General features: G+C 37.4%; 1 protein-coding gene across 4 annotated transcripts in view; it reads right to left on the bottom strand.

Moving 5' to 3' along the window:
- Window positions 1-638: 638 nt before the first annotated feature.
- Window positions 639-15,715, bottom strand: part of ctnna1 (catenin alpha 1) — a 109,511-nt gene continuing 94,434 nt past the window's right edge. For all 4 annotated transcript variants that reach the window (XM_088931532.1, XM_088931535.1, XM_088931536.1 and 1 more), the window contains 2 exons: window positions 7,381-7,515; window positions 639-2,611 (listed from right to left, as the gene is read on the bottom strand). In XM_088931532.1, coding sequence (XP_088787658.1) covers window positions 2,321-2,611; window positions 7,381-7,515 — 426 coding nt within the window. In that variant the 3' untranslated portion in view covers window positions 639-2,320. The remainder of the gene's footprint in view (window positions 2,612-7,380; window positions 7,516-15,715) is intronic.

Below are 15,715 nucleotides of genomic sequence, written 5' to 3'. Positions count from 1 at the left end.
TTCTGGGAAGACTGAATTACTCCCCCACCTTAGCTAAATAGAACACCATAAATAACTTAACAGAAATATATAATAAAAAAAAATAACCATCAACCAACTGAAGAGTAAATCACACATGGGCTATGCCTCACAGACAAGGTACTGTAGATTGTCTTCCATACACCTGAAAATGCCTGATAAGGCCAAGATGGAATCCACAGACTACCAGGTTAAGCAGGTGTTCTCTCATGAGATATCTGGTCAAATACCGCACAATCCAGTTGTAGGGAGAGCTTTTCCAGGCTTATGCTTTGAGAGGCAGAAATTCAAGATAGAGAAGCAAAGTGCTTGGATCCTTCCCACAACATTCTATGGATCTTCTTCTGGTTTGCAAGCAGTATTTATTAGAACTTAAAATACTCCAAATCAAAGCACATAACATACCCAAGTTGAATCTTTACCTTTGTCTAGTGTACTGGAAACTTTTGGTACAACAATACAACTGAAAAACTTTGCTAAAAGTTAAGACAAACTAGATTTGTGTTACAAAATTGTGGAAGTCAGACAAGATGTCTGAAATCTTTTCACTGAAATCTCAAGGGACTGTTCAGAAAATGTCTTATAAAATAGAATAAAAACATCTGTACAAATCAAAATAATTACTACATTAGAAAAGAAACTTTATTCTTTATATATATGGAAATGGATACAGAAGTGATACACTGCACAGCAATAAGTCAAAATGCATTCCGGGTTCTGTAAAAAATGGTCACAGCAAAGCATACATTTCTAAACCTCTATAAGATTGTCATTTTTAAGAGGGATTTTTTTTTACAAATGTAAAAAATACCACATTTTACCTAAACATTTTAAGGTAGAGAATCTCATTAGCACTGTATAAACTGATAAAATCCCCCCTTTGCTATGTATGCACTGTTTAACCTTTTTAGCAGATAAACAGCCACCACATTTCTGACAGAGTGCATCAAGTTATCCCAAGATGAAGGTAACCAAATTATAAAAACGCTGCACGTTTTAAATAGTGGCATGTTTAATGGAATAGTAAGCAACCGCTCTTAAATGTTAACTGGTTGATTCCATTTGAAGACGTATGCAGGCAGCCTATTTTTAAACATACAGAATATCGGAATGCGACATGAGAAACCTGCATCAATCTGCTTTGCTCTGGGCTTGCAAATGTCAACAGCTTTCTTTTATGAACTAAAGCCTGCATCTCATTTTCATTTAAAAAAACTCATTTCTAAACAAGGCCACAAAAACTCTATGCAGAAAAAACACGGAGTATTATCTGCAAACGTTCCATATTCTACAAAGAAAAAAAATCATTAAAGCATTATATAATCAAATAATTAGTATTGCATTGGTAGGTCTGGACAAATATATAAAGTCTAAGGATTGCTGAAATCACTGAAAATCATGTCGGCTTTAAGTTGGTAATTAACTGGTATGAAGATAATCTGAAGCGTTTAATAGATATCAAATATCAAAAGTGTAAAATATAGATTTCCTATTAAAATGATTTAAAATCTTTATGGTAACCCTTATGAATACAATTAAAACTTTTTGATCTATTAATACAGTATCCATGTCAAGAATAAATTCAGCAGTGATATAATTTGTACTAAACCGAAAGTAAGGAATCGGTCTTTGGTTCCAATTCTTAAACCAAAATTAAAACTTTTCTGCATTTAGCAAATAGTAACACCCTTTGTCTTAAATCTACTGGAATCTGTATAGATAAAGAAGGCAGAACAGTAGAGTTTGTTTAGGTATATAATCTAAAGGATCAGAATATAGCTAATTACAGAATACAAAGGATTGTTTACCTAGTTAAACATATGGAACCCAACAGAAATTAGAATTCAAAAGGTTAATGATAAAAGGTTGAAAACTGGAGCAAGCTGTGACAGGTCGAGGGTCACAGTGATTAAAGCATTTTTAATTAACTGACAAAGCAAAAATGTTTGACATTAAATCCAGAAAAGCCTATTCAAGACATCCTACAGCAGCTACTGTTTTACAATTGCATTTCCAGAGTCACTTTATGTACTTCTAGATGGAAATTTCAATTGAACTATAAACCTTATTGCTTTTAGACAGAGATTGTTCAGATATAGGCAGGAGAGTCAGGAACTGATATTTTTCCCTTTATCTGGACAAAAATCAGTGAGGCTTACGGTGACGATCATCAGCAACAAAAACAACAAGGACGTTTTCAGAATGCGTCCCTACAGACTTCAAGCCCAGTTCTAAATTTAAACAGTAATGCTCATTTCTGCTTGTTCTCACCGCTGATAGCCAAAATATAGATCCTAAGAGGTTAAATGCTATCCATCGCCTTAAACTCGCTGAGGGCCTGGACAGGGTTGATATGCTTCTTCTGCGAAGATCTCTTGACCTTGTTGGTCTGCCCATCGTCCTGCTTCTCGCGCTTCACCAGAGGCTTCTTCTCGGGTGCCTTCATCTTCCAGGAGATGGCCGGCAGGTTCAGAGACTGCATGCCCTGGGACTTCTGGTACTTGGTGGAAGCCACGTAAGAAGCCTTCACCGTTGAAACCACAGTGTTCATCAGGTTCTTTGCTGCTTGGATCAGAGACATGGCACTGTCCACCTGATAATTAGAGAACAATGCTGTTACCAAGGAGGAGTTAAAAAAACTCCTAGAGAAAGCTTCAGATACTTAAAAGATTAAACTTAATTTCAAAATGTATCTGCTTATATAACCCACTGTCTCAAATAGAAACAACCTGTCGTTAAGTACTCAATCTTAAGTGTAATCAATCTCTGCTGTAAATAATTTAATTAATACATGAAAGGAAGCTTAAAATGCACTTGTGTACTTGCATGCTCTTCTAGTGAGCAGGGATGGGAAGTCAGTGAAGTGTTTATTAAAATTTCAAACATTTGAATATTTGACTTTCATTGAGAATAACTTATCATTGGCAGCAATGCATCTAACACAAAACACAAGACTTATGAGCAGTACGAACATGAAATGAAATCAATGCAGACAATCTTTGAAGTAGCATTTAAAGTGAATTTAACCTTAATTATGATGCTATAAAACTTTAGATTTCTTTAACGAGATACAGAAATACCTGATCACATTCATTCCAAAAGATAAAAAATGCCCCTTTCAGTGGTTTGCACTTGCAAACCATAAATATAAACATGCCATTTCTTTAATTAAGTTATCAGCAGGAGCAGAACAGCTCCGCAGTGCAAAGAGACAACACTTGTTTGCTTTTTTCGCTTGTACCACATCTTGCAAAGTAACAGACGGATGTTGAAGTCTAAAGTGATTAAACATTCAGCTTGTTCTGCGACAGGTAATTATGTTTCTGCAGAGCTGCACTGTAGTTTATTTTCTAAAAGTATTTCCAGTTTTCTTTTCTGCAAGGAAGCCATCTTGCTCTTTGCTACAAACATTTTCGACTCAATAACATAAGACATGAAATATGCCTCTCTACCTGTCAATCATTGTAGCATGTTTATTATACCCTCATTTCAAATAAGTTTCTTCCTTGTTTTCCAAATTAGCTTTTGGATATCTAAGCATTTATTTTTTCAAAAGATTCAGAGTTCTTGAAGATTCTGATATAAAAAAATTTGATTCCACTGAATTATCTTCATCATTCATTTTAAAGTTCATTAAAATTCGTTAAAGTTTGCTTAAGTATATGTAATTTTGTATAACTCAGGAGTAAGGTTTGGATGCCAATACTATGACCCAAGAATTCATTTAGCAGAGTTAATAAAATGCTCAGTGGCTCTCATGCTGAAGTTTCCACTGGCTTCTGCCTCCAACAGTGAGCTTGCATTATCTTCCTGTAGGATGTTTTCTTCACTAATGGCTTAAATTATTTTTACAGCCCTGTTTTATCCAGAACAAAGAAGTGAACTATAAGACTTCAGCCACATCAAGATTAAAGGGCACAAATTGTCAAAACATTTACAATAAGGCCTACAAAACTGTCAAAACACCACCCTCTTACAGGGAGTCATTGTTAAATAAATGAAATATCAGTTACTTTTTTCCCCAAAATAAAGAGATACTTTATAAGATTTATAAAATTTTGTGCCTTTTGATCAAACTGCACTTACTGACAGATGAGCACTACTTGTTAAATCTCCAACTGCACTTTTTGGCATCCAGGAAATTACAATTAGGTAAGGTAATCTTCTCTGCATAAGCCACTTCCAAGTACTTGAGGACTAATACTGCATGTGCTGCTCAACTCAAGGATCCCCAGATCGATACATACAAACCCTGAATTTAAGGAAGTTTACTACCTATATATTACAAGGTAGCACAGTTCTGCTTTAACCTAATGCTATATGATACAGCCCATAGTATTGGAAATTTTAAGCATTAGAAGTGCAGCAAATTAAAGACTACTCGAAAACTGTTCATTAATGAAGTGCATGATTCTCTGAAATATAACTGCAATGCAAGCCAAAGTTAATTCAACTGATGAAATTAACTTTAGTCTTAATCAATTGATGAAATAACCATCTATAGTAAAACATTATGCATGGCAGGTCACAACCCAGTTTCAAATGGAAAGGTGATCATTTGAAATGATCCTGTTGTGGGGACTGTTGTTCTCAAGACTGGGCAATTCTGCGAATCCATGATTTATTTATATTTTAAAAAAGGAATTTTTAATCAATTGTGTGGGTAGATAATCCACATAAGTGCTATAATCAAGCAGTTGCAAAGCATGGGGTTTAATACAAAATACTAAATGTAAAGACCAGCATTTAAAAAATAAAATGCTATAATTTCCCTGTCACAAGGTTTAAATCCTTTTGTTGTGCTAAATTCAAGAAAATTGACACTAATACTGAGAAAATTGTAAACTAATCTAAAGCTGATCAGTAATGCTCATTAAGCAGAAACAAGTTAACAGTAATGGTGGGCAAGACAGCTATTTGTTTCATTCTAAAGAGATGATTCAGCTTCCACTTGTCAGGCAGCAGAGCAAGAAGCAGCCTCAAGAAGTTAAAATTAGTTTTTGCGCCAGGTGTTCACTGGGAGAGCATCCTATTTTAACACCCTTAGGAGAGCAGTCAGCCCTCTGACGTCCCCATCAGTGCTCTCCCTTCAAATAACAGACCTCCTCCAGGAATCTACACTGAGAAGCTGTTGCCAGTGAGCTAATTAATAATTGCACATACTTGGGGATTCTGGCCTCTTCTGAGGCAGCAGTGAATTTGAAATTCTTTTCTATTTACAAACCGCTGAAACATCAAACATATTAAAATTTTGTTCAATACGAACGACGCATTAAACAGCCCTTTCCTTTCAGGTTTTATACCAGTAGAGCTTTGTTATTTCATGCCTTTGTTTGGCAAAGCTCAAAAGGATGCAGCCTTAGAAGAATTTACCCTGTCAACATGCTTGTCTGTGTCCGGGTATACTGCCATTAAAAAAGGAGCAGCTATGCTTGTACAGTGCATCAAAAATACTGCTGCCATCCATCTCAAACGCTCTATCTAATTCAGGGTCGAAGGGGAGCCAGAGCCTATCCATGGAATTATATGGATTCCTGCATGAATGACTCCTACAATTTGATCTGATCTTCATCTAAGTCATAATAATAAAGAGTCTTTAATAAAAACACACACATTTTACATTGCCATGTCTTTATTGAACAAATGGTTTAAACAATCAAGGTCACTGGTGGAAAAGTATGTGAACCCTTATATTTAGTAACTAGTGGAACCTCCTTTATTGGCAATAACCTCAACCAAATCCTTTCTGTAGCTGCTGATCAGACCTGTGCAGCGGTTAGGAGGCATTTTGGCCCCTTCCTCTACACAAAACTGTTTCAGTTTACGTATATGCTCGGGGTGCCTTGCTTGAATGGCCTGCTTCAGATCATGCCACAGCATTTCAATGGGATTGAGGTCAGGATTCTGACTTGGCCATTCTAAAAATACAGAATTTCTTCAGTTTGAGCCACTCTGTTATTGATTTACTTCTGTGTTTTGGATCATTGTCATGTTGCATGACCCAACTTCTTTCTAGTTTTAGATCACAGACACCCTGACATTCTGCTGTAGAATTTCCTGATACGACTTGAAATTCATTGGTCCCTCAATGATTGCAAGCCTTCCTGGCCCAGAGACAGCAAAGCAGCCCCACATCATTGTACTCCCTCCACCATGCTTCACATGGGATTGGGATGGGGTTTTGGTGTTGGTATGCAGTGTTTCATTTTCTCCAAAAATAACGCTGTATACATTTACCAAAAGCTCAACTTTTGTCTCATCTGTCCACAGAACATTGTTCCAGAAGTGCTGTGGAACATCCAGGCGGTCTTTAGCAAACTTGAGATGGCAGCAACGTTTTTTTTTTTGGAGAGCAGTGGTTTCCTCCATGGTAACCTCCCATGAACACCACTCTTGTTCACAGTGTTTTTCTTATGGTAGACTTATGAACACGGATGTTATCAAGTGCAAGAGATGCCTGTAGATCCTTAGCTGTCACCCTAGGGTTTTTTGTCACCTGTTTGAGGATTGCACGCCGTGCCCTTGCACTGATCTTTATAGCACGCCCACTCCTAGGGAGAGTGGCAATGGTGCTGAATTTCTTCCATTTGTTAACTATCTGGCAGACTGTGGACTGATGGAGGCCCAAGTCTTTAGAAATCCTTTTGTAAACCTTTCCAATCTAATGAGCTTCACTCTTTTTCTAAAGTCCTCTGAAATCTCTTTTGATCGGGCCATATTGGACTTCAACAGAATTCCGTTGTGAAGAGCATGTAACCAAAATAGTGATTTTTTATATAGAGCAGGGCAGGTCAAACCCACACCTGAATTGATTGGAACCCCTGACTCATTTATTGGAATACCTGACTCCAATTACCCTCTTCTCAAGATGTTCACATACTTTATCCATCAATGACCTTGATTTCTTAAACCATTTGTGCAATAAAGATATGGCAATGTAAAATGTTGTGTGTGTTGTTTGTTAAATAAGACTATTTATTATAACTCCGATAAAGACCAGGTCACATTTTAGAAGCCATTCATGCAGAAAGCCAGAGAATTCCAAAGGATTCCACAGTCCATCGCAGGGTACACACAGACACAAACACGCAAAAGCTCACAAATTTCCTAGAAGATAATTAGCCTACCAGCATGTCTTTGTACTGTGGGAGAAAACTGAACATATAAAATCCACGCAGATAGCACCCTGTGTCTGGAATTGAACCCATGGCACCAGAGCTGTGAGGCAGTAACGCTAACCACTGTGACATTGTTAAAACAAAACCATCTTTAAATCAGTCACTCAGGCAGATAGAAAATCTGGGAATACAGGAGGAATAGAAGCAAGAATTTTCACTAAACGGTTAGTAGTAAACACCTTACCCCAGACACTACCAGCTCTCCACCCAGATTCTGCACTTCTGCTTTCACTTTACTGCAGATGTTCAACTGGTGGCAATAGAGGGCAATGCGCTGCAGGTAGGCCAGCAGATCCTGTTTGCAGGCGGAATCAGGGCACTGAAAATCAAAAGAAAACATTCAGTTGTACAGAGGAATGGTTTTTTAGATAAATAATGTCCGTACTCAAAACACACCTAAACCCTCAAACGCATTTTATTTCCAGTGTTTTTACAAACTGCAGGTAGTATCAATAGAATCAGAAAGAAATGCTGAGAAATAGCTGAAAACTATGACACTAAACTTTGTATAAAACTGTCAAGGATAGCATTCACATCTAGACACTAAAAGCAAAAGCTAACGCCAAGGCCTTTAATTTGATGAATGGGACTTTTTTGCAGTCTATTTGTTAAAAAATAATTTTATTGTTCCCACCTCTATTTACCATATGGCTATAGGGGCTATGCACTCCTAAATGGTTTGGAAAGGCTACGAAATGTCATACTTCAGGAAATAAAGAGGCAGCATTCGCCTACCTTCAGCAAATGCTGAATGACCCAGTTGTCAGTGATTCTCAAACAATTTTCTTTTAAGTATAAAGTTCAAGAGGCATCACAGATGAGACTAAAGCAATTTTGGAAAAAGGTCACCTGCGCCCATCTGCTAACAGTTACTAGTAGAGGCTGCATTAATGTCTAGCCCATAACCTCAAATGCTCAATCAGCCTCAATGAAAAACCTATAGAAGAAAGCATTTTAAAACGCATGAGTTCAAGTACTGAGCACAGGAAAAACAAGATTCAGGTTTGCCTTTTTTTTGTTCTTGGGTCTCTAAATTAGTGGGTAGAAGATCTGAACTCAAACCCAGAGACAGGCAGTTTTAGATTTTTGCAACAGAGTTAAAGATTTCCAAACCAAAATGAAAAAAAAAAACAGCAATTTTCTGTGAATGTTCCTAAGGTTGATTTTATTTTTTTTTAAGATTTGATCTGTAGCAAAAGCAAATGGTAAAAATGCTTTTCATAGAAGTCTGAATGTCTGGTAGTAAGAGATAAAATGTGACAAAAGCGTTTTGAATCTAATAATGCCAGATAGTGCAGTCTTAGCTGTACCTTGCTATGGTGACTTTCTCCACTTCCCTTTAGTTTGCAATTTAGAGATGATATACTTGTAACTGACATAACGGCTATTTAAATTCATACACGGGAATGATCTTATGCATTAGTAAAGAAATACAATTCCTTTATGAAAACTACAGGCACTGCACCCATGAAACAAAAGCAATAATTGCCACGTACGTAACTGGAAATAATTTTCAAGCTTTGTTCCATGAATTTCAATGGAAAGATTTTTCAATTACTTTGTGCTACCCACCAGCTATACAAATGAGTGAGTGGAGTAACTGCAGATGATAATAAAGGCTATAGTAATATCCCCAGTGCAATGCTGCAGGCTCATTAGACAGGCCAGCCCAGGAAGGAAGGAGGCACCTTGTGCTTTCAGGCTCCTGGGGAACCATCATGAATCACACATTAGAAGGGGGGCTCCCTATAAGTAGAGCCCCTCACAGACAGACTTGGGAGGGCAGCACCTGCTCCTTTTTTGTTCAAATCTCATTCTATCACTCTAGCGGGAAACAAAATTGTATTAATTATCACCTTCACCTGATGCCATTTTCAGTACATTTTATTGCAGACAGACCTGACAGAGGGAAGTAGAAAACTGAATGGCAGAAATGTAACCCACCACATTAGGATTCTGGACATAACCAAGTGCCTGTGGCTGGCAGGGCTAAACCTGAAAAGTTAGGTCTACCCTTGTTTACCTCTGTTATGTAGAGATAGCATTGTACAAGAGATTGCTTTAACTTAAAAAATAAGGAACAAGGTTAAACCTGACAAGTCGGCGCGAAAGTGTTTGAAAATTGAGTGCATTCCTTGGAAGCTTCACCCTCTCATTCAGATTAAAAGAAACGCTGCAGTGCAGGCAGGCATCCGAACTTCTGTAGTTAATAAAAGCACGAATCTGACAGCTCAAGCTTGTGAAATATCAACATTTGTGCTAATAAACCATGAAATCTGGTTTAAGTTATTTCATGCTAAAGAAATAAAGGTTTAGAATGGCATGGTATGGCATTAATGACAGGTACACATTTCTTAATTTCTATTTGCGTTTCCTGCTAAGAGCATATATCTATTTTTCAACAACAACAACAAAAAAGACATCTGTGCGATTTGGCACGCACTTAATACCTTTAAAACCTTAAAAACACAACCACTCCCACACATTCTAACTTCTAGATCCTTGTATTCCCAAGCTGCTTCAATGGAATACTGGCATCTGCAGGAATCTGAACGAACTCCTCCAGCTATACACTGAGCTCATAACATACGATATGTGCTTCTCTGCAGAACTCCCACAACTAAAACCTATCCTTTTCATAATATAATCGGCATCAGAAGGAGGCTTTTGTAAAGAAGATGGATTTTGCGGCAGATACTGAGAAAAAACCCTCTCCACCAAGACAGTAAATATTCCTGGAGGAAAATACTAATGGAAGGTCTGACCCTTACCTGTGTAAGTGAAGTGAAATGCGCAGTGAAATGTAAAGCTTTTTCACTACAGGAATGATCTTTCCATTTCAGTTAAATAATTTTAACCCAAGAACTAATGACAAGTTTATTAAAGTACATAGCACTGCAATGAAGGACAATTCCTTTAAACAGTAAATAAAGGTAATAAGTGAGATATGTATTTTCTGATATGTACCCCCCTGCTGCCTTAACTAAAGTGCCAGTTCAAAAAGTGGATCATTAAAACATCACCGGTACCATAATATTCAACAGGAGCTGCTCTGGGTGTCACTGGCATGAAAAACGGTTACTTCCAGCTGCTGAATATGGGTGATTCAAGCCTGACACTACAGCAATGAGCAGTGGCAGAAGTGGAGAACTGAAGCTGCAAACAGCCTTTATTTTACTTGCAATGTGTCAAGTCTTACGCCAAACTACTTTAACATGTTTACGGTCACAGATCTGAGGCAAGCAACGTCTGGAGAGCAAAAGATGCAGAACAGAACGGGCATGAGAGGGATCGCCTTCCCCCTAGGGGGCGCCATCCCTGAACTGGGAAAGAGCGGATTCTTTTAGCAGGAACAAGTATTACTGCCTCTTTGCTTCACAGTAACGTAACTCTTTAGCAATTTATTTTCTTTTCCACACTGTTAGAAATGCAGCCTCATCAGAAACCAATCTATAAAATACATAGTGGGGGCCATGTAGTAGCACGCCATAAAATTAATGCATCCGAAATATCCTGCTGAGCAAAAAAAAAGTAATAATGCTTGGGTATACAATAATACACAACTACCAAGCCAAATTTTAAATTAAAAGCCAAATGCATCGTCTGCTTATTTGCGAGTCGATGCTATCAGTAGTTCTTATTTCCTTTATGTCTGATTTACCATATTTAAGACTAACTAAAACAGTAGACCTCCATCCCTTTTTAAATAAAGAAAATATCTACAATCCTTTGGTAAATTCATTCATCAGATCACTACTGGTACTACAGTTAAAACCTTCAAAGGGCAGGCAGCCATGAACTGACAATGACAATGAAACATACACGAAAAACGTATCTACTTGCTTGGTTCTCAGTTATCTCCGTCTTTGATATTATCCTGTTTTATAGTGACAATCATGAATACACTTGCTGTACTGTACAGACGTTTAGAAGATGGTATGCTTACACACTATCCTTTGAACTGCATATCCAAGATCATATTTACTGTAAATGGCAGTAGTAGATGTTCATATACAAGATGCATGTAGCATACAAGCAAGTATAAGCAGGATAAACACTATTAAGGTGGCACTAAGCTAACTGTCAAGTTCACTGGAGACCCAGATATCAAGACTACTCCTGCTCCCAGTTCATATTCTACATTCTTGGGCAGCAGATATGGAAAGATTTACATATCGTTCAAGGTTAATGAATCTCCTCACGGGGTGTTGGTGTAGCATGCCTTCTCCATTTAAATGAGGGTTCTTTACCTAGAACACCAATCACATGTCCTCTCCAAAAAAAAAGGCAACGAAATCCTTAGTTAAAACACCTGGCGAGGCCACCTGCTTACAACTCCTAATCAAAGCTAAACACTCCAGTTTTTACTGCCATAGTCATCTGAATTGCGAAACTATGGCAATGTATTTCAAAATATAGCAGAGATGTAACCATTTCAACAATGTATAAAACAAAATCGCTGCTCTTGGTTCTGCGACTTCCTTGGCCTCCTGGGCAGCTGCAGGCGTGCAGTGCTCTCAGCGAGCCTCTGCTCCTGCCAGCACTGAACCACCCGCATGAAGCCTGCGACATGGTAAAAGACAAGTGGCTTGAACACGGGTCCTCCTCCAGCACACTGTTGTGGGGATCATTGCTGCGAGCTGAGACGTGATAAGCGCACAAACCACAAGGCCACAAGAAGCATAACTGGCGATTCTAAATATATTAAAAAAACACTAAAACAGCCAACACATCATCCCACCCCCGTTTATTATTAATGTGTTTTTCCCCCACATACTGCATTACCTTAATTCTCAGATGAGTAAGCAGTAGCAGCCTCAGCTCACACATTCACGATGTAAAATAATTTAAAAAAAAATACTTAAAAGCCAAGGGCAGTAAGCCACCCAAATTAATTGGTCTGCCCTGGAAAAAAAAACCTCGGATGCCATATAACCTGGAAAGACATCAAATTAGAAAAGGCTTTTGACTACAGCCAAACAAACTGAAATCTCCCTGGCAACTGAATAATTTTGCAAAATAAAGCCAGTGTAAATTTTTACATATATACACCTTCTTTCCCGCAGAAGCCAAGTAAATTCTTGAACCTACCCACAGGCCACTAAACCTGTAATGATGACAGCATTAAAGAAAAATGGTGAAAAGCCTTCCTTTGCTACCTGACCGAGTATCTTGAATCCTTTGCCAAATGTTTTTGCTACCATTAACATCTTCTGGAACACACAGCATGAAGGGTTTTGTGGCTAATTTATTACTAGCATATTTCTGGAGGAAAACACATTAACCATCACCTTAGTTGCAGATCACAGAAGGTTAATTTGTTTAGAAATGTATAAAATGATAGGGAAGAGGATGAAATTTCTCATTTCCTTTGCAGTGTTCCCCATACAGGCTTCAGAATTCAACAGAGGATGAAGGAAATATAGGCGATCAATCATAGGAAAGGCAGACTACAACTTTTTTTACAATATCATGATCTAAGCGCACACAAATGAAATTACAAACCATGGTATCTTCAACAACTGGTTCTTATGGTGCTAGAACAGATAACCTCTAATCTTTCCATACTTTAAATTCCAGAAAAGCACACAAATACAGCTGTACAGTTTAAATAAAATGAAAGCACAGATTGTCTTATTTTATAGAGGATAAAAATGAATCATAGATGACATTAAACTGAAAAACTCTAAATTTAAACCATGATGACAAACACCTTCATAAAAAAATCAGTGAAGTTAATTCATCCCATTCTTGTTCATTTGGTTGCAGGACCTTAATGATCAGAATATTTCATCCATATGCTTCCTGGAAGGACCTCATTGTATCTGCTTCAACAACTTTGCAAAGGTGCCCATTGGGAGTTAATAATAATAATAGTGGGATATTAATAGTGATAACAGATTATAGTGGGACATTGCCAAGACATTGAATATTCCCTGATCAGTGTAAAATTGGTGACTCTTTCAGGAAAATTCAGGAAAAGGTATAAACAAGGTACCATCCCCACTGCAAGCATTCCAACAGCAGAGAAGCAGAACAGAAAGAGAGAATCACACTGTAACACCTTGGCCAATAATAACACCAGAACGTTAAAAAAGCACTCCAGCTATTCTTGAACAATTCTAAAGACATCACACTAAATACTTTTGGTAATTTTGTACAGATACAGAACTAGCAAACTGTGACTAAAATGTCACAGTTCAGCATTGCTGATCTTGTCCAAATCTTATGTAATAAAAAAGGCCTGGCCTAGACTTACAGCCCTTTAAATACACATTTTTAAATCCTAAACAGATTAAACATAAGAAACAGATTGAACATTTTTTGATACAAGCTTACAGATACAATTCTGGAGTATGAGGTAACATGCATATTACATTTTAGCCTACATCTCATTTACAGATGATTAGTTGTTTACTGCAGAGCTCACATAGAATTCTTATAAGCCAGTGTCCGTCATAAATTCTTAATAAACTGCAGAGCAGACCTTTGTACAGCACTGACCTAAATCTAGCTTCCTATCCTTTCAGTCTGCTCATTTCTTGAAACTTTAATAGGGCTCCGTTACCCACACTTAACTGATTTTACTCTCCTTTACATAAAAAGACAAATACACAACAAACCACAACTCTTTTAATGTACAGCTTAATGGGGGCTAGATGCACTAATGAGTATTTCAGAAGAACAGTTAAAGACCAAAGCATTAAAACAGATCATTCTTTTGCTATAAGTAAAACACCTGTGAAACATTGCCTACAAAATTACCTGCAGTTAAATACGTTTGATGCCAGCTAAAAATCTAAACAATCACAAGCAATTTGACTATTTTCAAGTACAGACTGTGGAATGCTTGTGCTTGTTGAACCAAGAAAGGAGTAAAAATCCTGAGCCAATGCTTTATTTTCTTATACTTGGAAATCTCTGAAAAAAGCTAATCCTCCTTAGCAGTGGAAATTAATGACAATTAAAACCCTAGAGGCTTTTATTTGCATTACAAAAAATAATCATGTTCCCTCTAAGATATAAAATGTAGCAAAAGAATACTACCCAAAGCTTTATGCTGCATGTAAAGGTAGTTCAAACAAAAATACCATTGTTGGACGTAAACTAAAATGAAATCAATGTAGGATGAATGCTCATCATGTTAATTTAATATTCCCCCCCCCTCTTTTCAATAAAATCTGTCGATTAATACATTTCTAATCCATGTGTCAGATTTGCTGGCCCTGGAGAGGGATTGCACCTGTTTAAAATGTGGATGGTTTCTGAGCACTGGCACGTCCATCTCTTCCTTCGGCCAAGTAAATTTATTTAGAAATATCGCCAACCCCCACCCCAAACACACACGCACACACAAACCTGTACACTGCCCATCTGTTATCTTTAGGGGATACCATTGGATTCATTACAGTGTGTAAGCAGCTTCTAAGTGCAAAGAGCTGAAACTGTGGCATGACGATCTCCACCCCCACTAAACCCCTTGCTTAAATCCAATCAAACAAACTCAATGCAGGAAATCAAAACAATGAATATTTACTAGAAAAGGACAGAAGGAAAGCTTGAGTAAAGACGTATCAGAGCAATTCAGCAACAAGGTTTCAGGGCATAGATAGTGCTTGTCGTATTTGAAGTATCAATTTGTTCAGTAGGAGTACCGTACACAGAATGGTGATGAATACAGATCGGTATGATGCTGCATTTGACACAGTGGGCTAAAATACTTCCCATGTGGCCCCTGGCTTTCTGTACAGCATTCTGTAATATCGGCAGAAAAATTGACATCTTTAATACCTCTGTAACCTCAAATATTTCCAGTGCTTTTTATTATAGAAAAACACTGCATACAGTGTTTGAAATAGGCCAGAGTCCTGTTTACCATACTGGAAGAACAAAAACACAGGATAGTACCTGTAACGACAATTTGCAGTACTGTGGAAAGCAACATTTTTAAACCTGTAATTATTCAAAGTATACTTCATTTTTGTGCTGCTGAGTTTTTCAGAATACCTCAGCCAAGGCCCAAACCTCCCCTCCTAATTCTGAACACTTGTCACAACCTTGCATGTGCTTGTACTGAAAACATCCCCCAAATAAAGCATGATTCTAGAAGAGCTGATCTGTAAAAAAAAATGGGGACAAATTGCTTGCTTACAGTTATCCATTGTTATGTAATTTTATTAATTTCAAAAAGGTTTCTTAAATCCACAAGGCATGGTTTCCATACATTAACACTAAACTACAGCTGTTAATAAAAGTGGTTCTTATGTGTTTCTTTGGGAAGAAATGGTAATTAAAGCTTGCATTTAGGATTGCAATCTGGGGAGTATTTTAGAGCAAAATATTGAACTTCACCTATCCTTTCCCACTATTTTGGTGTTAGCGTTACTTCTTTTGTTAAAAGAAAATTCCACCATGACACATGTAATAAACACTGACAGAGCAAGCAAAAAAAACAAAGTCTTGCCTAACCGTTTTGTATGCAAAGTGCAAACATAGTACATTTAACTTAATGCTCTTCA

Source organism: Atractosteus spatula, chromosome 14 (assembly GCF_055471065.1).
Source record: "Atractosteus spatula isolate fAtrSpa1 chromosome 14, fAtrSpa1.hap1, whole genome shotgun sequence".
In the NCBI taxonomy this organism is placed as follows: Eukaryota; Metazoa; Chordata; class Actinopteri; order Semionotiformes; family Lepisosteidae; genus Atractosteus; species Atractosteus spatula.
This window is presented reverse-complemented; position numbering and strand designations above follow the sequence as displayed.